Source organism: Orbicella franksi, chromosome 3, assembly GCF_964199315.1.
Source record: "Orbicella franksi chromosome 3, jaOrbFran1.1, whole genome shotgun sequence".
Lineage (NCBI taxonomy): Eukaryota > Metazoa > Cnidaria > Anthozoa > Scleractinia > Merulinidae > Orbicella > Orbicella franksi.
Window position 1 is genome coordinate 15,454,006 of NC_138147.1, and position 27,866 is coordinate 15,481,871.

Genomic DNA, 27,866 nt, shown 5'->3' on the forward strand with positions numbered 1-27,866 from the left:
AAAACAACAAATCATTTTATTTTTCAGTGGGTGAAAAATATGAACAAGGGCAACAATCACTGACAGCAAATACATGTTAACTTTTAATGTCACTCACATGAATCAGTTCTTCCTTGGAAAGTGGTTCAATTTGAACTCTTGTCCACAGTTTGTCCAGGATAGCAGAGTTAGCACCAGTAGCTTGATAGCTTGATCCAACAAGACTACTGTACAATCTAAAGGACAAGAACACTAACTTACCCTTTTGAAAAAGAATTAAAGGAAATACAAGTTGGTCTACAGCTTTTAAGTATGTAGTGTCCCGAAGAATAACAATAGCCAAGTGGCTTACCAGTGCTGGAGCTTAATAATCATAGTTCAGTCTGCAGCAATAAAAAATAAATTTCATTCTATAATGTGAAAAACATGCATTACCCTCCTCCTCCCCCTCTTGTCGAGATGTTCGTCCATTGAAGCCCCTCAGCATTTTTGTCATCCTCATCAAATTGACAGCACTTATTTATACTCAGAAAGAGGTGTAATTGCTTAATACAATGACATCACAGGCAGAGTTCATAACACAGCCCTTCAGTTTAGAGTCCAATGCATTCCCATCCACTTTGTCAGTCCTAAAATGCAGGTGATCTACTCCAATTCTAATGCTATGTAGAATGGTTTTAATATATATATAAGGTTAACTGGATCAACATAATTTAACCTCGTGGTTATAAATTTTAGTGTGTAACTGACCTCGATCTTCAAGCCAAAGCGGCTTACCAGGCTGGCAGCCACATGCAACTCTGCTTTCAATAGCATTAAGTGACTATAAGTATTTCTAATACCCCCTGGACAATGGGTGAGGTTAGTTGGCACATGCTAGAAAATTTAGTGCTAGGAGTAACTCTCTGTGATTTCCCATTTATATGCGTGGGTGAAAAGAGACACTCTGAGAGTAATGATGGAAAAACAGTGGGACTAACTAGGGCCAGCAAGACAGTCTTCTCTATGTTCAGCAGAAGTCTGCCTTACCACAGTATTTGTTTTGAAAGAGTTGACCCTAACATCATTGTGAATGTACCTCTGTGTAGCAAACAGCTGAAATCCTGGTGATGCCTTCACTGCATTTCCATGTGCAGGCACAGAAAGCATTCGTGATTCAAGCAATGGAATCAGCACAGAGATAACATCCATGGGGGCCAAGTCAATATCCTCCAGGAGAATCCAGTGCCCTGCTCGAACTGCTTGCAACAGAGGCCCAGGCTGCCAAGCAAACTCACCTGGAGTGTCTGTACACACATATGTTCCTAGCAAGGACTTGAAGGCAAAGAAATTGTTATTTTATTTTGTTTATTTTTGTGCATTTTTAAGTTTATTTGCTACTTATATTCGTTACCCTCATGACTTTGAGTGTCTATTTATTTACACAAATCAATAGGAAAATTTCTTTCACATATCAGTTGTGATACAAATCCAAGCACTCCCACTTACAGGATTAAATATACTAATAAAATTAACATTATTCAATTTCATTTGCATTTATGTTACAACTTTTTTACATGATCAGTTATTTACTTACTTGTTTGTTTGGTTGTTTGTTTCGTTTGGTTGGTTTGTCAGTCTATTGAGTTAATTAAAATCAAACCTGTGTAAAATGGAGGTCTACCATTCTGACTATTAAAACTGGCAGCCTTTATTAAGAGATATTAACACAGTAGGCAAGGTTGTATTAGTAATTTGTTCTTAGAAGTGAAAGTATTGTTTGTTCCCAATATCATATTGTAAGCAGTTTCATATTGTTTAAGGTGGCCGAACACAGTTTTCGCGCACGCTTTTGCTGATGCAATTCAGCACGCGCATAAGGATTGCAAAAAACAAACATGCCATCAATAGAGTGATCAGTTTATTTACTCAACACCGGCAGTATCTGTGCTATTCTTCTCTATAATTGAACGCAGTGTATTGATGGCTTTAGTCTTTAATCACAAAGATATGTTAGAAAAGGTAACAATGCAAAGAACCCAGCAATTCTCAGCTTTATCTTTGTTACCGAAAGAACCCAGTTAAATGCAGCGCATGCGTAGTAAGTAAAAAAATTGTGACTGAATGAAAATTTGCACTCTCAGAAATACGCCTATTTCTCGAGAACCACTCATTAGAATTTCACGAAATTTGGCAGGAAAATACTTTAGGAAATAAGTAACTGGAGTATTGAAAATAACTGAACTTCAACAAAGGAAATTCTAGATATTCCAGTGAACCTTCAACAAGGGATAATTAAAGATCTCTCTGTTAAATTATTAGTAAAATGATGTTAACTTGTGAGAATGCTCGTTGCATGCAAATCATAAAGAAAATCTAATGACTAGATTTTCTACAAATAAACAAAACCAATTTAAAGGCCGGTTAATTTTTGTTCATGTTGCCATGGCAATGGAACACATGTCAGCTTAACCATCAAAAAACGAAAGTTTGCGTTGTTAACTTGCTTGCTGCCATTTTTGGTGATCAAGAGATCAAGAGTTTTAGAGAAAAAGGTGAATGAAACACAGGTATCAAAAACTGTGTTCAGCCACCTTAAAGTCATTTTAGTACCATATTGTTAATGTATAAATATTATACATATGTGTTATGTTTGTATCTATATTGTTTTGTGAGCAGAATGTTTTCATAAATTATATAATTTTTATACAGATAAAACAAAAAGAGTACACAAAATGTAGGTAAGCACAAGCACAGGAATCCACCATCAGAACACTTTGATTCCTTGCACTTGGAATTCTAAGAGTTGGTTAGGACTCTGATGCTCAAGCTTGTATTGTTAGCGAAAAACCAAAAACAAAAAAAGGCATCACCTTGCTGTCAGTTTGATCTCCCAGTTGAACCTTGATAAAGTCAGGTGGACTTGTTCTCCCTGTTGCCCTGGCTAGATACTCAACTAGACTTGTTTTCCCAGAGCCAATAGGTCCCTCGAGCAGTATTCCATGGCCTGATGCCACTGATAGTACAAGTGAATGAAGATTGCTTACCGTCGATGGTACCATAACAAGAGATTTGTCCACAAGACCTGGAGTTCCAGGTAGCCTTGGTAACAAAACACCACAAATGGTTGCATATCCGCCAATTAAATCTTTGTCACTAATACATGACTCATTAGTGCTGCTGGTGTCTACATCCATAGAATCAGAAGCCATAGGGCAGAGTTCATCCCTAATCACACATTCTTCTCTTAAACTCCACGACTCTCCAGTTAAGCATTCGCGAATTGCAAGTGAATTTTTTTCTTCAATGCTAAGGAGTTTATCCAGCAGACTGTGCTTCACTTGGTCTGACATCTCTGTTAAAATTGCCACAATATGAAGAACATACCATCTCACTTCGGGATGTCTGTGTGGCAGAAGTTTAAAAATAAAACTCCAGTCCCATACTCTGTAAAATGTTTCAAAATCATAACACAGTAGATTGTAGCCAGTTTTCAAAACACACAAAATCCTTTCATTTGATTGTTCATTATTCTGCTCCTCTTGTGAAAAAATCCTGAACAAACAAGAAGCCTTCATAAATCTGTAGATAAAACTTTTCAAGTGCGAGAGAGGCAACAGACAACTGAGAATGTAACAGAATCCTTCATTCTCCAGACTGGATCTATGGTGCAGGATTTGAGATCCACGTTCGAGAATTTCAAGTAGTATTGGTCTGCAGTATTTAACTAGATAAGGAACCAAATCCTGAATCAAGAAAACCTCCGCCAACTTCTGCAGTAGATTTTGCTTCTCCTGAAAAGACCAGCTCTGAAAAACAAGAAAAAAATCTACATTAAATTCATTATAAATGGCAACATTCAAGTTAGAAAAATATACCAAGGTTGGCTGAATCGTTCTCCGCACACAAAATATAAGCTTAACACTGAAAAGCTGAGCATTTGAAGTTTGCTTTGTACAAACCTTCACTTCTGAAAATTGTGCAAGTTCATTCCTCAAGCGATCGTCACAATCACACAGACATTTTAAAGCGCCCAAGAAGTCAAAGCGAAAATCCTTCGTATAGTTCATTTCTCTAAATAAATAAAACAGGCAGAAGTGTACAAAACAGAACGTAATTCGGAATGAAAACCATGTTTTCAAATAAAAACAAATCTTGTTGAAATTTGCACGTGCGGGGAGCTGAGCCTACATTGTAGAAAAGTACCGATACAGCGTTCTTCTCCATTAGTGCCAGACCCATTCGTGTTTCGACCCCAGTCCCTTTAGTTTATAGCGTTTCCAAGACAACCAATCTTCTCACCGAGCGCCATATTTTAGCAACACTCTTCACAGTTGTTACGATGGGGCAAGATTATTACGCTGTTTTAGGCCTTACAAGAAGAGTCAATGATGCAGACATCAAAAAGTCGTATGTTGAGTCGTTAAAGCATCTTGACGATGCTTCTTTTTTCATCAAAAGGCTTACAATTTGTCTAAACTTTGGTCCGCAGCTATCGCAAGTTGTCGCTGAAGTTGCACCCTGACAAGAACCAAGAGCCAGGAGCGGATCTGAAGTTTAAGCAAGTCGCGGAGGCCTATGATGTATTGAGCGATCGTGAGTATGACTAGAAGATACTAATGTAAATTGACTCGGTGTGGAATATAGAAACAACAACAACAAATATACGACATACTTGTAAACTATTTCACTGCTACATGCACCTGTACAATCTCACTAATGGTACTTAGAATATCCTCCAAACTGACATTGTAAAACGTGCTTCAGTCCCGATTTGGGATCACTTAAAGAAATAAAAGAAGGTCTTAAACGCTACTCTACTGTATAGATCTGTATAAGCTTAACACATCTGTCTTTGAATATAAACTTAATGACTATACATCAAAAAGCTTGAGCTTAAAGTTATACATGTACAATCTAAGTTTACGTAATGAGCTTTACTTCATATATATATATATTCAACTCAGTCTTGTAAACGTACAATTCTTATTTCTTCAGCCAAGAAGAGAGCCATTTACGATCAATTTGGAGAAGAAGGTCTGAAAGGAGGAGTTCCTGAAAAAGGTAGTTCATTCAATGAACATAATTTTTACAGAATATCAATTGAGTGTTATTGGCATTGCAAACTGAATAAGGTTTTAAAGTAGGAGTTACTAGCTGGGTAAGGTACATTTCCTTGCCATTCAGTACATTTTATGAGAGTGCTGTTGGAATTACCCAAGTAATCGTACAGCAAGGAAGGGGAAGTGTAAAATAAACTTGGCTAAGAGCATATAGCATGATGATGGTCAGGTTTAAACTTGCCGATCATTGGGTTATGACACATTCTCTTGTATTGGCTGATCCCACTTTGAAAGACTCCCAGGGAACGTACTTAGTTGCATTTCTGACTGGGAGGTGTGAAATTAATCAAGTACTGTGTAAGGAACATGCTATCCACTGGATAGCTATGTATCCAGTGGATAGCATTATCCAGCCTTCAAACAACCGTTGCCTGAAGATTAACATGGTTTGGCCACATCTGTGGTATGAGTCATCAAAGGCTTCCTAAAGTTTTGCTGGAATGGAAACCTGAGAATGTATATATGAAGCAGCAGAGGGGAGGGTGCTTCAAGATCTGGAGTCGGTGGCAGCAGACGGAGTCCAACTAGCACTATTGATATCCTAACACCATGTTGTTTGATGAAGATAATGACAAATTATGATGATGACAATGATGACATAAGAAGACACAGTGGGGTCTATCTGGAAGTACTTCAAAGGAATGCACATTCCTTTAATATTTGAATATCAATCTGTCAAAGAATCAAATTGCCTATGAAGCAATAGGCATTAAAATTCCCAGGAATTGTCTAAAAGAGTTTTGTCTCTGTTGACAGAAATTTAGTCACCTAGTGAACCACAGCTTAATTAATTCAGAAATCGGGTACTTCCAGTCCAGACCCACTTGTGTCTCGTCATGACAATGATGATGGTTAAAAATTATGAGTCCAGAGCAAATTGTTGGACCCTGAAAGAGTCCTTTACATGGTGTTAAAACCAGATCCAAGAAAGTTCAGTGGCCCAGAAGGAAATCGACAAAGGGCTTCACACCTTCCCATCACTATCATACTTGAATACCCTCTTCCCCCCCCCCCTCCCCACCCCCGGAGAATTTAAGAGGTGGCTCTCCATTCCCTGAGCCAGTAAAGCCCCCAAACTAACCACTTACACTGTACGTCTGATAGAAAAATCAAACATCCAACAGTGTTTTGCACCTTCAAAATGTCATGTTGACAGCTCTGTTTGATAAAGAATTGACAAAGTATTGTATCTTTTTTTCATCATAGATGGATGGACACCAGGATATACATTTCATGGAGATGCAGGAAGGGTGTTCAAAGAATTTTTTGGAGGAGATAATCCATTTGCTGGTAAATAAACCTTACAAAGAGCAAAAATTTCAATTAAATCTACAGACTGTGTGACACAATATGGTACTGTTAGGTGTACATGTAGATCCAGGGTAAGGCTCCTGGGGAGAGACAATGTCAAAGGTGCTGAAAAAAATTCCTATAAGGCACTTTTCAAACCAGGTCCCACCATTCAACTTTTTGGTAGCTATTAGAATGTCACCACCTATGTTGTACCAGCAGAAGTTGGTTAAATCCAGGAGATCCCCGGCCGCAGTGGGCAACTTGACATGTCTGCCTGCTGGATGAATATTTATTAGGGAGCTAAATAAAAGTTCAGGCCCGGGTCTTTGTTTTTTCTAAGGGTGGACGACCTTATCCATTCAATAATGTCAGAGGATTTTCGACCTTATCCATTCAATAATGTCAATGTCCAATGGAAAAGTGTTAACAAAATCATCCAAGTTATCTTCTGGTTAGTGATTTGGAATTCAATCGTGAGCATTATCCACTTTTCAACAACCAGAGGACAATAAAAGAAATTGATTACTTAGAAGACCATGAATGCTAAATATTTATTATAATGATTTCTTATTTCTGTTTTAGAATTGTTTGATTCCTATGATCCAGAGGTTGGGTTTGGTGGAATTCATGGCCGTGGTCGTCGTAAACAGGATCCACCCATAGAGAGAGAACTGTACCTTACACTAGAAGAAGTATTCAAAGGATGTGTTAAGAAGATGAAAATTTCAAGGAGGGTAAGTACTAAAGATCAAAATTAAAAAAATATATATCCTTTAGTATGCATGCTATACAAACTGTATGGTTTTCTTAAATTACAAGTTGTTATTGTACTTGCACAAACATGAAAGGGGGTGGGTGGAGACATAATAGTCTAATTTATTGTTGGTACACTGGACTGTGGTAGTCACTTGTAATATTTAGCAGGTAAACATGGCCCTCTGTTCTGGCTTTAATGTCAGATTTCTGTCTATAAAGGATTGATGATTTTTTTCAGACATCTGTTTACTCATACAGGCTTGGTGACCTCCTCTAGCCCAAAAAAGGTCACATCAACTCATTAATTGCCTTAAGATAATTTTACATTAGCGAGGGCTTATCCCAACAAATGGAAATTGAACAGTGATTTTTAAGTAACTTATTTATATAATCAAAATGACTTATTTAGCTAAAATTTACATCAACAGGTGATGAATGAGGATGGTCACACATCCAATATTCGGGACAAGATTTTAACGATAAATGTGAAACCAGGTTGGAGGGCAGGAACAAAAATCACATTTCCCAAGGAGGGAGACCAGGGTCCCAACAATATACCAGGTAACAACCATTTGCAAATGTGTGGTGCTAGAAAATATTCATACCTACCCACCCACCCCTCCCCCCTGAAGGAGGCGGTACCAAATTGTACCAAAATAACCAGTTTTATATCCGTATTCTTCACTCTTCAAAACAACTCCCCTTCAGTGATAATTTTTAAGTTGATATTGTGATGGATACATGATTAACTTTCTGTAACTTTCTTCACCTCAGCTGACATTGTGTTTATTGTCAAAGACAAGCCTCATCCAATCTTCAAACGTGATGACGACAATATCATTTACACTGCTACTGTTCCTCTTGGAAAGGTGAGTGCTTAGTAATATTGTTTTAAATCGGAGACAACTCGATCTAACTCCCAGTAAACCATAGCATTACAAAATTTCCCCCATCAGCCAAAACACATGGTTCATAAAATAAATAGGAATTTGCAGAGGCACATCCAACAGAGAGGGTCTCTGTCCACTGTTTCCAGATCAAAGTGGAATTTAGGAGTGATGGTTTTTGTGGAGGGAGGAAAACTAGAGAACCCCAAGAAAAAAACTCAGAGCAAGGCGAGAACCAACAACAAACTCAACCACTTATGACGCTGGGTCCAGGATTCAAACCCGGGTTACATTGCTGGGAGGCAAGCACTCTCACCACTGCGCCATCCCTGCTCCCCTTGTATACACAGTACAATGTAATCTACACAACTTTACCTGGCAAGAAACCTCTGTATATATATACTGGGAAGAGAAGTATTTCTCTGCTTCTGAGAAGGAGACCTCTTTAGTCAAGTCCTGGTGCCAGTTGTTCAAATAGTGGACAATGCTATCTACTGGATAGTGATTTATCTGGTGGATGTCACTGTCCATCATAAGATCAACTGGGGCATGTGAGACAATTTTGACACAAGTTTTCTGTTTCTTTGAAAGGCACTCACAGGATGTGTAGTGGATGTTCCCACACTAGATGGACGACTCATAAGCATCCCAATCAATGACATTGTCAAGTAAGTATTGGGAGATTTTTGAAGATATATTAAGGGTGCATTTCTTTAAGAAAGTCCAAGATTGGATTCTTAAATCTGAATATGGATTTTGTGTTTCTTTTCTAAACAGATCAATCCAAGATCTCTCAGATCATGGTGTGTCAAAGGAACAGACGGATCCACTCTGGGCAAGGATTCTTTGGTTCCTTTGCACCATGACCAAGTGATCTTAGATTAATCTGTTTAGTAAACCAATGCGAAATTCATTTTCGGATTTAAGAATCCAATTTTGGATTTTCGTTAAGAAATGCACCCTAAGTGTACTTTGGACAAAGAAAAATTGACACTGTAAACTACTGGAGACAGAAAGACTGCTTATAGTGTATGTGGGGCTAGTGGGTTGTGGGGAATAGGGATGGGAACCTTAGTAGGAGAGGGGGGGGAAGAAAAAAATTGGTCACTTAATATTTTTCTTACCTTTCTTCAATTGTTTTAATTTGAGTTCTGATTACATTTTTGTTGTCATTGAGGCTAGTGCCATAGGTAACAGCTTGATGGTTTTATTTTTAGTTAGAAATGTTGCATAATTACTGGAGAAGTGCTCTAATGTACTAAAATCTCCCTTTTTCAGACCAGGCTATCAGAAGGTGGTACCAAGCGAGGGAATGCCCATCTCCAAGGATCCAGCTACCAAGGGAGATCTTATAATAGAGTTCAACATAGAATTCCCAAACCAACTCAACCCTGAACAGAAGAGAATGCTCAAGGAAGCACTATTGCTCCCTTCATGAGCTGTATTTGTATTGTCAACATAAAGTTGCATCATACTTGAACAATATTTATAATAACATCTTGTACTATACGATCTCAATTCACCAGTTCTTCAAATTTAGTTTCCAAACTGATGCATCTTATGCTCCACCATTTTGTCGCGGAAGTTGTCATAATTTAACTGCAGTACTTAGAATTTTATATTTGTACATAGATGAACATATAATTAAACCATGTCACAAACATGTAGTTTTGGTTGATTCTTCTCTGTTTATTAGCAACTTAGACATTTATATACAACAGATTAGCTGGTATAAAGTCTATTCACTCACCTGCTGATGCAGTACAACAGTTTCTTTAAAGAACCTTTGCAATCCATATAGTTCTTTTTCTAATTTGTCTAGTTACAATGTAGAAGGTCTATATTTTCAAAAATTAAACAGTTGTCTAAAACTGTGTTTATCAACGTTTAATGAACTTCCCTTCACATTTGTATACAACTCTCTTTTACCAAAACTGAGCCTTAATCTTCTTTCAAACATAAAATTACAACTGTACACATTGAGCTTCCTGATTTGTTCTGTTTGTAGAATTCAATTGTCTAGCCACCAAGTAAGGTGTTGTCTATAGCTAACAGCATAATGTTCTGTAACCAGGTGATGGTCTCACATGTGCCTGAAGAGAGACAATATGATCAGTCAATCACAGATTGTCATAAGTTACAGCAAGATCGTCATCTGTCCTTTATATGCCACTAGGTGTCATGTAGGACATGAGCAGAAAGATATTGATGGTGTATTAACTCATCACAAGAGAAGATTTATTTCAAGTGTTAACTCCCTACTTTAACAAAAAATTATGAATTAAAAAAGTTTTGTTCCCACTTCTATAAGAAACATTAACAAAACCACATACACCTGTAACATGAAACTTTAAAGTCATACAAATTTCATGCACAGAGACAATTTCACAGGCGAGGCAGACACAAACTTCTCAGAGACATGATTTCATACTCAAGCAGTGTATGTTCCTTTGATTCCTCCAAGTTTGTAAGGGATTCAAAACTAATGGTAAGAATCATTAGCTGACTTGTGAATATGACACAAAACCTCAAACTGGTACGATGTGTCAAATTGGTCAGCTTTAACAAGAGAACATGCAGACATTACCAGAGATGTAGCCAAAAAAAACTTAACAACTTTGTTAACAACCTTAGCCAGTTTTTCTTGCTTGTGCACCCTCAAAATTAGCCCAACTCTTGGGTAAAGAAAAATTAAGATCGACCTCTGGGAGGTGGATACCTGATGATGAATTACACCACATAAGATTTCTTTATTGACCAGCATATGATTTAGCACTCAGTTAGCTTAGCTAGCACTCCGATTAGCCTAACTAGCACTCCGCTTAGCCTAACTAGCACTCTGGTTAGCCTAACTAGCACTCTGGTCAGCCTAAGCATCACTACAGTTAGCCTAAGTTAGCTTAGATTGCTTGCAGTTAGCCTATATTATATTAGGGTTAGATCCGAACAGTAAGGATATGCATCCAAAAAATTCCAGTTTCCAGTAGCTAGGTTCGGTGGTCAAGTGGAGATGTCTTTCGCACTGCAATCTATCGACCTGAGTTCAACTCCTCTTAGGGTAAAAATTTTTTTACCTTAAGAAACGAGTAGAGAAGTGCGATTTCATACTTCATGTGTAAAAGATAAAGAAGTCTCACACAAGAAAACCTCCAGGAGGTTGATATTAGATTTCATCAACCCAACTCTTGGCTCTCTAGCAAAATTTCAGCCAGTTGGTACCTGGCCCTTAACTACATCCCTTCTGTTTGACTGAGCTGTAAATTCATGGGAAGGGGGATTCCCCTATTTAAGCTGTAAGGAGACACAGAACAAAATTAACTTACTGAGAATGGGGCCATGGGTCCTATGAAATGATTATATCTCCTGATGGCTTCTCTGATGTGTTGAGGTTGAATGCAATCACCACTACTGTATGACAGGCTTGCACCTGATCCCTGGAAAAAAAAAACCAGTAGCAGCCACTCCTGTCGAGTCTGTCCAAGACTCATATCACAGGTCACATAGAACACCTTAAGTTAACACAAGACTGACAAGCTAAAATATCTGAGATGTTACACATCATAGGCTGCTAGCTATAGGTTTTTTGCCTTGAAAAAATAACAAAAAAATGTCATTTTTATTAGCAAAAACCAGCATGGTACATTCTAGTTCATTAACAATAACCATTATAGTAATTTGGCAGGAGAGGAATTCAGAGTACTTCTCTGAAAATTGTTTAAGAAACCTTGGTTAAAACGGTTAATATCAGAGAATATTCTTTGTATGGGAATTTAGTATCCCTCAATTATTCTCCAGTCATGTACTTTTTGTAATTTCTGTGATTTATTTACTTGTACTAGCATGACAAAGTATTATTAAACTTAAACTTGGTGCTTATGAGATCATCTTACTCTCACAAACTGAATAACAAACCTTAAGTTTCCTTTTTTTGCTCTTTGGTTTTGATGGTAAAGATGAACTCTGTGTATTGGACGAAATCCCAGTAGTAATGGATCCACTTGGGGTAGGACTTGGCAGGAGTGGGGTAGTGGGTGTGGTGGGGGTACCAGGTGGGGTGTGGTTAGGGGTGGAAGGGGTGGACGTTGCACTTCCTGGTGTGATGACTGATGATTGACTTTCTGATAGAATAGACACAGGTGGCATGGCTTGACTCAACACATCACCTTCCTCCAAATCTTTCTTCACCAGTAATGCCAAGTCCACTATCTGTAATAATTTGATGTAGAGGTTAAAAACCATGGTTTAGTTTTGTCTAGCATTAATATTATAGAATAATAGATTAATGTTGCTTCAGCATGAAATGGTATTAACCCTCTGAGATATAAATTATACTTGATGGAAGTACAATGGAACCTCTTTAAAATGGACATTAAAGGGTCAGAACCAAGTGTCTGTATTATGGAGATGTCCTTATGATCGAGGTGTCCATAACAAGAGGTTTGACTTTATAAGAAACAAACACAGATTCTTTCCCCACCTGTCCAACTGTCTCGTAAGCAAGGTAGCTGAAGACATCCATCACAGGTGTGTTTGGTTTCATGTCAATAAGCGAGGCACAATCTAGCCATTCTTTGAACTTTCCAGCTTTCTTATCTACAAGATAAGAGAAAGAATCACATAGTTTGAATTAGCTACATGCATCATTTCCAGACAGTTAGGCAACATGAGTGTTGACTAATTTACACCTGTAAGCTCACCCCAAGAAAAGAAGCTGAGTAAGCTAAAGGAGCCAACACTCCTAGAGCTTATCTTGGTTTCTGTAATATGATGCACCTAGAATTATCGCTAGCCCAACCTAGATGGGAAGCTAGTCCATCCAGGCTAGCCCTCAGCATTTTTCCAGGTCTCCTTACAGATTGCTAATACCCATACACCTAGGTGGAGAGAGGCACTGGGAGAGTTAAGTGCCTTGCCTTTAGACATATCAAATCAACACCAACCATCACTTAATCCCAGGCTGCTTATAGATAAGTCCATCACATCAACCATTAAGGCCACAGCATCTCTCATGGAAAAGGAAACGCAATCATAATGTTTTTGAGTTTGAGTTTTCAAGAATTCCAGTGGTCTAAGTAGTTGAGATAAGCCTGTATGATGAATCTGAGGTGAGGAACTTCTGTTCATTGCTTTGCAACAGTCTGACCTACATCTCTGTTCCTAAGTAGTTTACAGTGCAAATACATCAACCAAGGCCATTGCTTTGCAACCCTGGAACATTATCTGTAATCTTGCCCATCATGACAAGTTTTGTAGTCTAAGTATGTTACTTTAAACAGTTTCTGCCTGCCACTTATTTTACTTTACTGGACACCACTTATAATATTGAAATGCCCTTCACCTGGTTCCTCTCCTGTAACTGCCCTTGCCACTGCTGTTAATTTTATCTGAATGATTTTATTTGCACCTTACTGTGCACTATTAGTAATTAATTAGATTTATTGTATTGTAATTTTATTAAATTCTAGATTTCTTATCAGATTTTTTTTTTTTTAGATTTTGGGTTGCGCTTCGCATGGGATACTTTTCCCGTTCACGCAATCCCTTTTGGTCTTCTAATTTCTACTATTGATTTGCTATATATGTATATATTTAACTTATGAGACCAGTAAAGTTGATAGACAGTCTGATCTACATCTCTGTTCCTAGGTAGTTTACAATGCAACTACTTCCAACCATGCAAGTTCTATACCATTTGAGTGTGTAAACAAATAGAAATGGTCACAAATTTCATGTTTCTGTGGTGTTAAGCTTGCTTAAATCAATAATTTAGAGGAAATCTATTGTTAATATCCGAGGTTTTCATTCATTTAATTTACACAGAATTGTTTCAGATGGCCTTGGTTGGAGTAGTCACATTGCAACACATTTTACTCACTGAAGTTGACCTGTCGACACTCTGTAAATTCCAGGTACTGTTGAGGATCAAGAGTTCGTGAGAAACGGTCTGCTCTCTGAAAGTAGGAAAAATAATATTTCTATTAATATCATCTTATAACAATTTGCACACCTTATATATAGAAATAAATTATGGACCTGTCCTATTTAAAATGAGATGAACTAAGAAGGAATAAAACACCTCAGATGAATCATAAAAAAAGTAAATTCTGCATCAGGCCAGTGGTGCATACAGCTAGAGCTTTCCCGATTTCTGTTCCATAAAGTGACTAGGAGTATTTCTACTCCCCCCTGGACGGTATGCTTGTCCATCACAGGGTAACCCCCCAGCATCAGACTAATGCCAGTATCCATTTATGCTTTAAACAACTGGATGGACAGAGGTACTGAGAATAAAATGTCTTGCCCAAGAATGCAATACAATGACCCTGGCCAGGCCTTGAATCTGGACTGCTTGATCCAGAGTTTGGCATGTTAACCAGCCATAATGTTGGATCTTCACCATCAACCAGGGGGAAGTAGAAATACTCCTAGTCACTGTAAGTAACAAATAAAGAATACTGAATAAACATCACAAAAACACAGTGCATGTTAAGTGACACTTGAAAGTGTGAGCTACTATATAATACCTCATTTACAACCCTGGTGATGATGGTTTGCCCTGGGAGGAGGGGTACTCCCAGAAAAGATGGGTGGGGTGTGCAGCCCACTTCCCAAAACCCTTACCCTATTTGTGACCAAAATCTGCGATTTTTGCTACCCCAGTTATGACCTGGCCAAAAATTCGATACCCTATTTATGACCATTATGGCTAGCACAGTTGCCCTAAACATAAGTTATGAAGGGCTTTTGTTGACCGTCTTATTGATAATGATGAAAAAGTAGCTTCTTCCAAGAAACATACCCAATCCAAGACTAGAGTGCTAAAACCATACCCTATTTAAGACCAAAACAGCCAAAATCGATACCCTATTTATGACCAAAACAGCAGAAAACCCTTACCCCTCCCTATAAGGGAGTACCTGCCCCCCCTCCCACTCCCCGGGTGGTTTGAACGATTAAACCTCAGAAAATAATGTCTTTCCTACCTCATTTCGTTCTTGCTTCACTTCATCAATATCATCGTCATCAAACAAAGCCACAAGATCGCCTGTAAAGAAATAAAATAATCATCAAACAATAGACGCCTGTCAGTGTTCTTAAATTTATCAGGTCAGAGGAGAGATTCAGCCTGACAATGCTAACCAGGGAAATAATTATTGGTCGGAATAGTTTGGTTATTTTGACTTTTAAACTGACAAAACAGACACCTTTGATAAAAGGGTACATGCAAGTATTCAACACTATCCCATTTTGTATCCTGATGATACCGGGCAGAGAAATCAGTGTTCACCTACTTCCCCAGGAAAGTAACAATCTTTTGGGTGAGAAGAGATTACTCATTATTTGTTAAAAATTATGAATTGATAGGCGACTCACCCAAATGATGAGCACTGTCAAAATTACTTTTCCATCCCTGCCAGGTCAATACTTTCTCCTATATCGTTTTTGAACTGCACGTGGCCCTTGATAAGGATTTAAGCTGTTACATGTATGTTTCTTTTGTTTTTGAATGGCACAGTTTAATTTCCAGTCAATTTAAAACCAAACAGTACCAGAATGTAAATTGTGTAGTTGTACGATGATTTCAGGGAATGCCATTAAGTTTTGAGTCACCTGTTGCCTCAATTTTCAAAACCTTAACAAACTTGTTAAATTGTGGGTGAATTGCATCAACAACAGGCAAGTTCGCACTTAACAACAAGGGCCGATCAAGCATACTCAGCCGTAACAGGCATTATGGGTTATGGCCCTTAATGAAAGCTCTGGAATCTTGCTCACAACAATATTGAGATCAGCAGTGGCCACTGTTCACAAGATCAAAAGATGTGACCTAGAGTTGAATTTGTAACATATAATTATCCAAAATAATATTAATTTTACATTAATCAGATATTTCTACATGCTGAGATGACACACTCTCCTGTTTGGAAAAATGTGATTTAACTTTAGTTATTAACCCACCTGTCTGATCTATTGTGCTGACAAAGTCATAGGAAATCTTTCGTCTCTTGTTACCTTTAACATCACTCACTACAACAAAAAAGAGTCAAGAGATGTTTCTTTAAACCAGACTTTTAGCCAGGATTTTTAAACTTGGCATCCAAAATTTGCTCTCAGTTTATAAAGCAACAAATCAAATAAATTATTAAATAAAATAATTTTCTCTTAAAGATTGCCATCCACGGGACACCTACCATAGACACCCATCTCACTAAAAGCCTACTGAAAACACGCCAATCTTGCAATGTATAATCCTTTCAAATTAAATTTTTGTTGAAGAGGTCACATCAGTTTGCTTGAAATTTCAACAAAAGTTCACAAGAACAAAGAACACAATTTAACAAATTTCACTGTCATTACTTTTGCACAGTACTATTAACTGAGTTAAAATCTCAGGCATTCAAAAAAGTTGCAAATGACGAGCAATATTATTATCTACATGTAGTTTACATATTAAACACCTTTTTCAAGGTTAACTCAAATTGATACTACACGGTAAATAAAGTATTTACCAGTAGCTTCTAAGACTTCATCATCTTCTTGTGAGGTTTGTTTCTGGGTTTTATTCTTGATTTCCTTGAAGTTGAGATATTTGATCAGCCTCTTGAGTTTTTCCTGTAAAAGATAAGTTGTCAAGCCCTAGTTTAGCAGGTGGTCTTGATCCTAGATTGTGGTCACTTGTTTTATTCAAGTGTTACAAACACAGGGCAGAACACACCATGACAATGTAAAAATTTCTTTAAATCCTGAGTTTACGATATGAAATTTATTGGTACAATGAATACTGCACGAGTGGAAGCAAATCAATGAAATGCTACCATATTATTTACACGTGTGACATCATATTTGATATCACTTTTGACCCTTAAACTGTTGGTGTATGATTGAAACTTCTTGGGATCTTCCTCAGACGTCTTTGGTTATCTTGAGAAATCTTCGGTTATCTTTGAAAATTTTCAGTAAATGGTCTGAAACATTTGTGTGGCCTTCAGACAAATTTTGGAAATTCTTCGGAAATCTTTGCAAAATGGTGGGAAATCTTCACAAAATCATCAGAAACCTTGTTATTAATACAGACATGTTTATGTACTGTGGGTATTTTACAAAATAAAGAGAAACACTTGGAGATACAAAATCTCTCTTCTCATGATGAAAAATATTTCACTAGTGAGCCACCCACCCATGAACTATTTTTTAACATGAAAAGGGGAATTTTGTATCTCCATGCAGCCATGTAATCTCCTCTGTGTGTAGCTGCAATTGAGTATCAGTTTTACAAACATCACAATGATTACTATTAGACCTACTTTGTCTTTCCTCATTAAAAAGATGATATCCTCGACACTCATGAACCTTCCACCTCTCATATTTGTTATGTCTGCAGCTCGTACAACCTGTCAATGTTAACAAAGCTTTGAAATTATTAAAAATAACCCAATTTGGACCCCTGGGACGTCTCTTGAATAAATATGTGAAACTCATGTTGTGGGATTTTTCAAAACTTCTGACTATGTTTCAAAGATTTCCATTGTTTGAAATAAAAAAAAGCACAACCACATTCTGAGGTTTTTCTATTTAGAAATGGAAAATTTGGGACAACTTGGCTCGATTTATATAAAATATCCTTTCCTTTAATTATTTATTTATTTATAAGTATTTTTCTATTTTTATCCTTGCCTTGAGTATTATTTTTAAGTAGGCGTGTTTAAAACACAAAATAGGGAAATGATGAAATGGTACTATGGTTAGTCTAAATAGTGCTCCAGTTAGCTTAAATAGCACTCAGGTTAGCCTAAACTATATCACTGACTTGACCATGGTTAACTCTCAATAATTGTAAGGGTATTGTACATTGACTCTTACCTGTAGTCTATTCCGTCATTTCAACATTTCATGTTTAAACACACCCTCTTTAATTTCTATTTTAATTATTATCTTGTGAACACATTTGACAAATACAGTCGCCTCCGATAACTCGAATCTTCAAGGGAAATTGAAATATGTTTGAGTTATCCATGAGATCGAGTTATCAGGAGCTGAGAACAAATGACCAGGAGAAAACAGTGTTAAAAAATTTTCCATTCATGCAGTGTATATTTTAATCAAATTTAATTACAGAATAGAGGAAGCAAGAGAAAATAAAACAATACATCTCTAAATTACTGTATAAATCAGAACATAACGTAATGTGAAAGATATAACAAAAGAAAGTGGCGAGGAGAAGTCCAGAAACTGTGAACTGTAGAGATTTTTTAAAGAGAACAATGTTGGGCTACCGGAACAAAGCTCACACGATTTACATTTTCAAGTTCATGCGATTTCCTTTTTCTATTCATGCAGTGTACATTTTAATCAAATTTAATTATACAGTTTAGGGAAGCTGAGTGAAAATGGAACAATACATTTCTTAAATTCTTATAAACTGAACTGACAGGTTCAGGGTTCGTACTCTTTTTTAGCTCTTCAAATTCCATGACTTTCGATGACTTTTTCCATGACCTTTTCAAGTTTTAAAAGACCTTAGGTTAAGCTATCAGTTTCAAATATTCAAAAACTTTCCTTGTTTTAGAGTATTATTTGACCTCAAACAGTTCAGCAGACACAAACTCAGACGTCCACCAAAATGCATGCCTTTTGCGCTGTTTAATTACTCCTCTCTATTTAACATTTTCCTTGCCTTGTCATCTGCAGTAACTAAGCTATCAAACAAAACTTTAATTTTCCACCACTTTCAAGGACCAACAATTAAATTCCATAACTTTCCAGGCCTAGAAAATGAAATTCTTAAACTCCATGACTTTCCAGGTTTTCCATGCATGGCCTGTATGAACCCTGACGTTTTGTGTAATGTAAAAGAAAGGAAAAAGTTCACACAGCTGCTTCAAAATAAAATTTTAACGTTTTGGACTACAGTACACTGTTTGTTCTGACTTGTCACATATTGACAGACATGGTTCAAGTTATCAAGGGTAAAATTATAGAGAAAATGACCTGAAGGGAAACGAAAATTGCTTCGGGTTAGCTGGAGGTTCGAGTTATCAAGGGTTCAGGTTACCGAGGATAAAATTACAGTCAATGTATGACAAAGAGTTATCGGGAGTCGACTGCAGCTATGGTAAACTTCTTTGTCTGAGAGATTGGGAACAGGCACAGCCCCAGAGGGAGTACTCAAGTATACCAGTGATAGCCAATGTAAGGTGCAAATGAGGGCAAATTGTCAGAGCCTCATAAAAGTCCAACTGGCCAGAACATGACCCAAGAAAATTCCTTTTTCCTTCTCATAAAAAAAAAACAACAATAGAAAAAAATTACAGAACAGCATCATGAGAGTACCAGACAATTCTTCATGCACTTTACTTTATATACTTCTCATTCATCTGTCGAAACCTTTGGGTACTTCCCCATCACTTTTATGTATGAGTATCCCCCCTGTGAGGACAGCAGTTATATGCAGTAAACTATGTTTCCTGCCTCCAATGCTTTCCACCTACCCCTTTGTTCCCTTACTGTTTCCCTTTTCAAAGATTTAATGGACAAACACAAAGCAAAAAGTTGCCTGGATAAAAACAAATACCATGCTAGCCATCTGTGAGTGGACAATTTCTTCAATCAGGGAGGCTGAATCTGTTGATGGTTTTCTTGAGTCACCAAAGGCATACCTAGCAAAATCACACATTGGTTCGTTCAATTTGTGAATAGAATACAATCTTAAATGCATAGAAAATCACTTTCAGTTAAATCAGGAAGCAATTAATAATATAACGACGAATGTTTAAAAGAGTCTGATATTATAACATCTCATCTACTTCCCCTTATAGATATTGCAACAATTCCCTACGGTAAATATCAATACCCATTTGAAAAGATTAGAGACTTTTGCTACATTGTACATAGCAAATTCAAATAACATATACTAAATAAATTATCCTTTTCCCCCAGCTCCACCTAAGCAATACCTGCTGCACAAAGATACATGTATATATCACCACTACTAGTCATTCCATCGTCTGTAAAGGTAACATCCCTCCTTTTCCCCAGAGACTTAATCTTTATTATTGCCACTAGTTCATGAAAGTACCACTGACTGAGATTTTTTTCTTCTTTTTTTCACCACTCAGGGTCAAGGCAGTCCATTAAGGAGTGCCACTGGAGTACCCCCTTGACGTTTTCACTAAATGCAGCTTCAAGTACTTTGAAGGATCATGAGCCACTTACTGAATGTCATATTGATCCATACCCAAATTTTCCTGTAATGCTATAAAAGTGCGCAGTACTTAATACACAATTTCAAGCAGCATGGATTAAAACAAGTCCAATAACAGGGGTTTCATTAAGGGCCAGGTACCAGTTGTGAGGATGATTTTGCCCACCTGGTTTGGCCATCTAGAGGAAAGCTTTTCCTATAAAGAAGTTCAGTTCAAAAGGTTTAGCCAGCCTGTAAAAAGCAGTTGCCCTCAGACTAAAAACATTAATTTATGAAACCCCTGCAATGATGTCCCACTAGCACAAATTTAGAAACAAAATTAAGCTGCAAAACGCTCAGCTAAGAAAAAACAATATTCAAAGAACGAAAGCAACAAAAAAATGCTAACCTAAAAATACCTGTGGTATTTGGTTCATTTGATTTCAGTATGATATTCACAAACTTGTCAATCAATATCCAGTCATGAAGAGAGCCGTCAATACCACATAAGTATCTCAAAAGCACGAATATGTTTGGTATTGAAAAGAATTGTACAAAGTTCTAAAAGGAATCCGTCATCTTAAAAGCTCAATGTCAAAGATTTTAAGACTCATTGACCCAAGTAAATATTTTCCATTTTCAACAATACTTTAATCCATTTGTCTTAGTATTAAACCTCCTTCGTGAGTAGGAGCACGTCTGAGTTGCTTTCAGTTAACCTTATTTCACAGCAAATAGGCATACATGGGCACAACATAGTGTATTTAACTCACAGTTTTGCTTAGTCGCAAATTTCTTACAGGAGCCATTCTTTCAAAAGACATTTGTTACAAATGTTGTGCCAGTGGTAAAATGGTAAACACTGTAACAATCCAGGGGATCAAAACAATCAAATGACTCACTGGTGCCAATACCAGAACTCCATTTTATGCAGCACCAAGTAGCTGTAGGAGTACTGTTTCTCCCCCTGGCTCGGGTTGGCCAAAAGATGGAGAATGCTATCCACTAGACAAATCACTATTCAGCAGATAATGTGGTTTGTTTTGTTAACACTTATCCACTGGATAGCGATTTATCGGGTGGAAGTAGGAGGTAACCTTAGATATGGACCTGGATCCCATCCAAGTGCTGGTTGTTCGAAGGCTGGATAACACTATCCACTGGATAGCAATTTATCCACTGGATAGTGTTATCCAGCCTTCAAACAACCATCACCTGGATGGAATACAGGTCCATATCTAAGGTTACCTCCTACATTTTCTTAGGTTTTCCAACCAACCTGAAATCCATTATACTAAAGACCCCAGTCGTAAGTAGTTAAGCCACTGTGACTAACAATAATTCAAAACTAAGTATGGTGAATGGTCCTTCAAAAATGATAGGTCTTAAAAAATGTTTGTGGAATTTTATGGGTCTCACAGTCTCATTTTATAAGCAGTTATGTGCATCTTGTGGTCTCGATTTTTTAGCAAAGCTGTCTTGGAGTCTCCATTTTTGCAAGGTCAAGAACGTCTACAAGTCCCGATTTGTTTGTGTGTTTTTGTAAATGACGTCTGAACGTCTTAGAGGCTGAATGTCATGCACTCGCATTTAAACAATAATAATAATAATAATAATAATAATAATAATAATAATAATGACTTTGTTATCATGTCAATTACATCTAGCACTGGAGAATCCCCACTGCTAATAGGGGACACCTAACTAGAACTATCTAAAAATAATATACAGGAAAGTCCCATAAGAGAATTTAAAATTATGAGTTACAAAGATGGCAGCCACCACATCCATCTAGGATGTTGCCAAGATCTCGCCTCCATACGTGGGTCTTAAACTGCTTGAGAATTATTACACTATGAAGTCTCTGGCTCAGGATTAAAAAAGTCAAGATGTCTTGGGCTCCCAAAGAAAAACACTAGTCTAGTCTTGCCCTCTTGCAAAGTCTCAAATTAACCATTCCCCAACCCTAAGATTATTAAAACTCAATAACGACTCTTTTAATAACCTTGAGTGCTCTTCACTGCCATTGGAATGTTTTAACAGGACTTTTAATCAACATTAGTCAAAGTTGAAAGTGAAGAACAACATATATTTAACAGAATATACTACCAAGAAGTTACAAATACTGAAATTTGTGTTAATCCTAGATTAGCCTAGACTTCAGCTTTGAACAACTGAGTCCTGGGTGCAGAGAGACTTTAAGGGAAGTTTCTTGCCCAAGAATAAAACCTATTGATGATGCCGGTCACACCGGACTCATGATCCAGTACCAAATCCATTAACATTATGCACCACACCTCCTGCATTAAACCAAAGACATAGTTAAGAACAAACTAAGCTGGCTCATTAGCAAGCTCAGCTGGCTTTTCTCGCCTGCACACCTTAAAAATTATGGATGCAAAATTTCAGCTGGTGATTAGATCTTTTCAGCTGATTAAATTAGCCTGCAGCAGGCTCTTCGTATTAGTACTCCTTCAACAATTTAAAAGCATTTTTAAACCCATTAGTGAGGTAAGTATATATTAATCCCAGAATAAATAAGAAGCTCTGGAGCTTAGAACTGAGCTTGAAAGATTCAATTCAATGATAAACTTGAACACTTGAGCAAAAACACTTGAGTGTTCTTCAGGCTAACCCAAGAGCAATTCAGGCTCAGCCCCTTGTTTCTCACCCCTCAACCCTAATAACTATTAAGACCTGCGTGTAAATAGTAATTGGAAATTCAAACAAGCTTCAAATCAAGTTTTGGACCGCTATTTTCCTCAAAAAAAATTTCTGTCAGTCTCAGGAGTCACGTGTCATAAAACCAGTTGCATGTCTACAGCCAGAAGTATCAGATGGACATAATGTTTTCAATTTCAGATAGATCTCAGCTTAGTTTTTACTGCAAGTATTTATCATAATTTCCTATTTCAGTGAATCAATTCCAAAACACACACAGAGTAAGAACAGCATTACCATCTCAGCTAACGAAACTTAGAACTAAGGAAGTGATTGTTAATCTGGAGTGGGCGGTGGGAGGAACTGCCCAAAGTTTTTGGAGATGGTGTGTGGCCCAAACCTTGACACCTGTACCCTGTTTTCAGACCAAAATCTATATTTCCATACCCTATCTCAAAACTGTGAGAAAAAATTATCAATTGATATCCCAATTCAGACCTCAAAAATGAGTACACAGCTTTAATATAAATAAATTATGATCGCAAATGATGTCCATTTGTGTAGGCATTTGAGAAGGGCTACAGATTTACCGATATTTAGTCTAATACATGTAGTTCCTTAAAAAATCAAACTGGTCAAAATCTGTACCCTTTACCTGACCAAAACCCCTCAAGAACAAACCCTATATTGCCTATTTAGGGGAGTACCCCAAGTAATGTTATCAGCTCACTAATCAACTATTTTCCTCAGTTTCAAAAATTATCTGCCATTGATATCACCAAAATAACATTACACATTTCATACACTTTTTAAAGTGCTTGTACAGTGTATCACACAGCAAAAACATTCTTTCCCACTGAAAACAGTCAAATGAGGTCTTTGTGAAATTACAACTAAAGAAGCTTAAAATAAGTTCTTAAGTTTAAGCATAATATCTTGCATCACTTGGTTATTGGCCACACCTCAACTCCACAACAACAATTACAACAAAATTTCCCTCATTAGTGGAACTAGGTCAGATCCAGGGGTTGACAAGGGTAACAAAACAAACTTATGACTAGTAATTAGTGCAACCTGAGCAAAATGGGTGTGCTAATTATTTTCTTACTAGATACAGAGAGTAGTAATTGCCCGTGACTTCTTTTAAAAATCAAAAAGCTGATAAGGTCAGCTGATAGTTCATTCTTAAATACCTCCTCATTAAACAACATTCCTTCCACATATACCGGTGACAAAGCTTGTTAAAAGTGTTTATGAATACTTTAATACCGGTTTAAAAATTTAAAAGCATTTTTCAATTTATTAGTTGAGTAAGCAGATAATAATGCCAAAATAAACAAGGGTTATATAATATATTCAATTGAATTTATCTGTCTGGTAAGCAGGGTGTGTAATACATAATGGCAGAGTTATTTATACATAATTCCATGTTATAATTAAAGTAATCAACATGGAGGGTATTAATTACTAATGCAACTCCAAAAGAGCCTGTATTATACAAAAATTTGAGCGCATGGTGCTTTCTAGACTTTTAAATTAAAACACCCACAAGAATGTACAACAGGATTCATGACAAGTAAGGAAATTTGGCACAAGGTAAATTGATCAAAAGTGTAAACAAAATATTTGATGTAATAAATCGGAAATAAACTTAGAGCCTGAAGAAAAACTGCTAGGCTAAAACTAGCCTTTAAGCTTGACCCCTGGGGATTTTAATATAAGCTTCATAAGTCACATGTTTTAAAGTTTTCAATCTCCTCTCTCAGATTATTAGATCAAAACTTAAGTTTTAACTCCCACTTGAACAAAACATTTCTTTAGGTAGAAGTCCACCCTGCCTCCTCTCCCCTCCCCCCTCCCCCCAACCCTTGCAATCCCTGCCATCTGGAACTCAAATTAATTTCATTTCCAGGGATGTACTTTTCAGTCATTTACCGGTACTAATAACTATCTCAAACCCTTACCATCATGACCTTGAGAGTTCATAGTGGGGTTCAACTGATACTGTAAAATGATCTTTTAGATAGATCTAGCATGAATTTACCAAAATAATCTTTACAAGAAAGTAATTTGATGACAACAGAACACAAAAGAATAACTACACCTCTAATCGCATTTTTAGGGGTTCAAATAAAGCTTTTGCCACACTCAAGGGGTTAAATTCCTATTCTCCCACAAGGATTTTCCCAAGGGATATGCTTTCACATGGGAGGATTTTTCCCAAAATTTTTTCATGTACTGTTTAAATTGGAGATGTCCCCCCCCCCCCCCCGCTAAGTCAGGAATGGAAAGGAATTGTTAATTCCTAATGAAGCAGATATACTGGAAGTCAAAACATGTGGCCAAAAATATTTGAAGCAAATTGGCATAATTCAACCACCCTTCCCCTGACACAAGTTGTGGAATTTGTCTCCAATTTTTAACTCTGCCACACCTATGAGCCCATAGAAAATAAACTGTTTTTAATGGAATGATACTGTTGAGCTCTGAGCATAAGATTAACCAGTCACAACATGCACAATAATAACCTTAAAAAAATGAAAGATAATGTTGATTTTAGCCGCAGAGCTGCATAGTAAATTGAGATTATGTTGTGTCGCCCGGCATAACAGTCCAACCATTAAATCATACTCTAAATTATTATCCTTAACCAATATAGGGTCTAAAAATACACAAATTTAACTTGAAAACGTCCTACAAACATCAAGCAAGGTCAACCGGGCTATTTAGGTAACAGTCTAATTGTTTAACAATGACCTCACCGCAAATTTGCTTTTGCTCATCCGCAAACACTGTATTTAAGAGCGCTAAAAATATACCGAGACTAAAATTACTCCATAATAGAGTTTAATTTACATGCTTTTGCGATTATGCACGATTTGTCAACAAATAGTTTGGTCCTCTATCCAACCGTGTAATGATCACGAAGAAGCCAGTTGCTCGCTTCAAGAGCGATAAAGCGATAACATATGAATTCGGAAACCCAACAATGGTTCGCATCTTGAGACTCCTTGTCCATCGTTCAATTCGTTCTACTCCACGTGGCTCTAATTGCTTCCACCGACTCAGCGTTTAGTAGACCGTTCTCACGCAATTGAGTTGTCACACAAAAATGTGCTTCGGCTGATAACCCCTATTCTCGACAAAACCGCGATAGCATTATTGTGGTGTTAATCACACTTGTCACAAACGCTTTGCGGCTCCCTCGTGGGAAAATATTTTGTCAATTGTATAACCCTCTCGAGTCCACTCACACTTCCTGGCCTCGGGGCAACTCATTATACAAGAGCTGTCAAAACGCGTCGCGGAGTATCATCAAAGCAAAGACCCATTATTCTACAGCACAATTGCCCTCAGGAAATCGCGACAAAACCGCCGTGTAATGAGCGAGAATCAAACAATTCGGCACTTTTCGGCAAGCCTTTCTGCACACGATTCAAAAACGTGCGACAAACGAACCGCAACGCAAGCACAGCGCAGAGACCGCTTGAGACAGAGGTGGTTACATTTTATCAACCTCTTAATACGAACGTAAACACCTCCAAAACTCCGACCCCCAACGTTGATGTGTTTGTAAACCGAGAGTATTGTTACCGACGTGTGGTTGTATAGATAGCTCATTATGGAATCCAAGGCGGTTAAAACTTCAACAAAAACACGTTTTCTGGGCAATTATCTTTGACCGCGAAGCATTGTCGCTCGCACCGACTGGGCAAACTTGAGCCGTGAATTCTTTCGTGTTAGCGCAAACAAGATTAAAAACACCAATCTGGTTTTCTGTTTACTTACATCATATTTAGAATTTCACCCTGAAACCATGGCTTTGGAAGTCTGGAACTCGGGGTCACAGGACTTTGAATAATAGCAGGAGTCGGTGGACGACTTGGGGGCTGCGAACCGGAAATCAATCAGTTAGTTCTTTGAATAACCATTGCATTCATCGAGTTCAAAATTCAATTAATCTTTACGATGCGTTATAAGGTCACATAATTTGTTTTCGATGTCACGAAATGTTTAGAAATCTGACCACCAACAAGAAAACAACCATATTCACTTAGAATGTGAAATCACTTCCAAAATGGCGGCTTTCAAAAACACGATTTCACTGTCTTTCTTATTAAAATGGTTGCGATAACTTACTGTGTTGTCGCTAGTGTTGGTTGAGTTGTTACTCTCCTTTCCCTTTTCGCTTTTCTTGCTTTTAGATTTAGATTTAGTCATATTGTGTTCGAAGTTATCGACGAAAATAGCACTGACAGTCCATAGGAATACACTCAAACCGGAAATGGCTTATTTTCCCACAATGCCTCGACGAAAAGCGCGCGAAACTTGACAGCGAATCAACAAACGGGCGGCGCGGCATGTAAATTTCACTGCTGACACAAGCATCGACATGTCGCTTACAAAAATATAACTCGATCGATGATGACAAAATCTCTCGGATTTCGACCGGAATCAATCCTTCCTCAGATAAACATCGAGTACCCTAGACAATTAGGAAATTTTGGGCTTACATGACTGGAAACTTCCTACTCTGAATGACGCACTGCAATAAGTATTCTCAAGATTTGCTTTTTTATTTTTCGATATTAGTCATCGCCTGGTCTTTCCGTCGAGTGGGAGCAATTTTTTTTTAATTTCTGCCTAAGGGAAGCGTGCGATTACGTATAAACGATTCACTGACATTGAGTAATTTTACACCCCTAAGCATGAGTGAACTTTCACTGACCGTTCGTTTGCGATCGTTTGTTGTTACAATATAAAGACGACTATTTCCCCATTTGTAGTTCCCACGTGTTTCAACGAGTCCGCTAATTGGCGAAATTCGCCGCAGTTTGAGATCTTCAATGTCATCAAACAATGATTCTCGTGAAGGCACTAAACCACAGGAACGCTCGAGAAAGTCCAAAGAGAATACATCGGAATGCGGAGTACGTGAGCTCATTGGACAAATGCCAGCAGTGGGCGGGTGACAAGGTTAAGTTGCCATTCGCTATTGGCTAATAA

The 27,866-nt window shown here is 37.5% G+C and overlaps 3 protein-coding genes across 7 annotated transcripts in view; 1 reads left to right on the top strand and 2 right to left on the bottom strand.

Annotated features, from left to right (window-relative positions):
* The window catches only part of LOC145481453 (midasin-like), an 85,244-nt gene extending 81,071 nt beyond the window's left edge, over positions 1 to 4,173 (bottom strand). For all 3 annotated transcript variants that reach the window (XM_081459948.1, XM_081459947.1, XM_081459946.1), the window contains exons 1-4: positions 3,921 to 4,173; positions 2,832 to 3,767; positions 1,058 to 1,293; positions 98 to 215 (exon numbers count right to left, since the gene is read on the bottom strand). In XM_081459948.1, the coding sequence (XP_081316074.1) occupies positions 98 to 215; positions 1,058 to 1,293; positions 2,832 to 3,767; positions 3,921 to 4,028 (1,398 nt within the window). In that variant the 5' untranslated portion in view covers positions 4,029 to 4,173. The remainder of the gene's footprint in view (positions 1 to 97; positions 216 to 1,057; positions 1,294 to 2,831; positions 3,768 to 3,920) is intronic.
* A 28-nt stretch (positions 4,174 to 4,201) lies between these two features.
* On the top strand, positions 4,202 to 9,654 carry LOC145481466 (dnaJ homolog subfamily B member 13-like). Its single transcript, XM_081459966.1, has 9 exons — positions 4,202 to 4,368; positions 4,451 to 4,554; positions 4,957 to 5,022; positions 6,288 to 6,371; positions 6,957 to 7,108; positions 7,559 to 7,691; positions 7,905 to 7,999; positions 8,609 to 8,685; positions 9,296 to 9,654. The coding sequence occupies exons 1-9, from the start codon at positions 4,301 to 4,303 to the stop codon at positions 9,453 to 9,455; spliced, it is 939 nt and encodes a 312-aa protein (XP_081316092.1). The 5' UTR covers positions 4,202 to 4,300; the 3' UTR covers positions 9,456 to 9,654.
* Positions 9,655 to 9,979: 325 nt separating this feature from the next.
* On the bottom strand, positions 9,980 to 27,813 carry LOC145481459 (transcription initiation protein SPT3 homolog). Of its 3 annotated transcripts, none has more exons than XM_081459955.1 (12): positions 27,589 to 27,813; positions 26,649 to 26,749; positions 19,590 to 19,674; positions 17,323 to 17,409; positions 16,528 to 16,630; positions 15,977 to 16,045; positions 15,001 to 15,062; positions 13,893 to 13,968; positions 12,495 to 12,610; positions 11,930 to 12,223; positions 11,341 to 11,451; positions 9,980 to 10,110 (listed from the first exon to the last, which is right to left on the bottom strand). In XM_081459955.1, the coding sequence occupies exons 1-12, from the start codon at positions 27,802 to 27,804 to the stop codon at positions 10,066 to 10,068; spliced, it is 1,365 nt and encodes a 454-aa protein (XP_081316081.1). In that variant the 5' UTR covers positions 27,805 to 27,813; the 3' UTR covers positions 9,980 to 10,065. The 3 variants fall into 3 exon arrangements, with proteins under 3 accessions (XP_081316081.1, XP_081316082.1, XP_081316083.1); XM_081459956.1 differs by lacking the exon at positions 27,589 to 27,813 and adding an exon at positions 27,000 to 27,578; XM_081459957.1 differs by lacking the exons at positions 26,649 to 26,749; positions 27,589 to 27,813 and adding an exon at positions 20,231 to 25,123.
* Between the last annotated feature and the right edge of the window lie 53 nt (positions 27,814 to 27,866).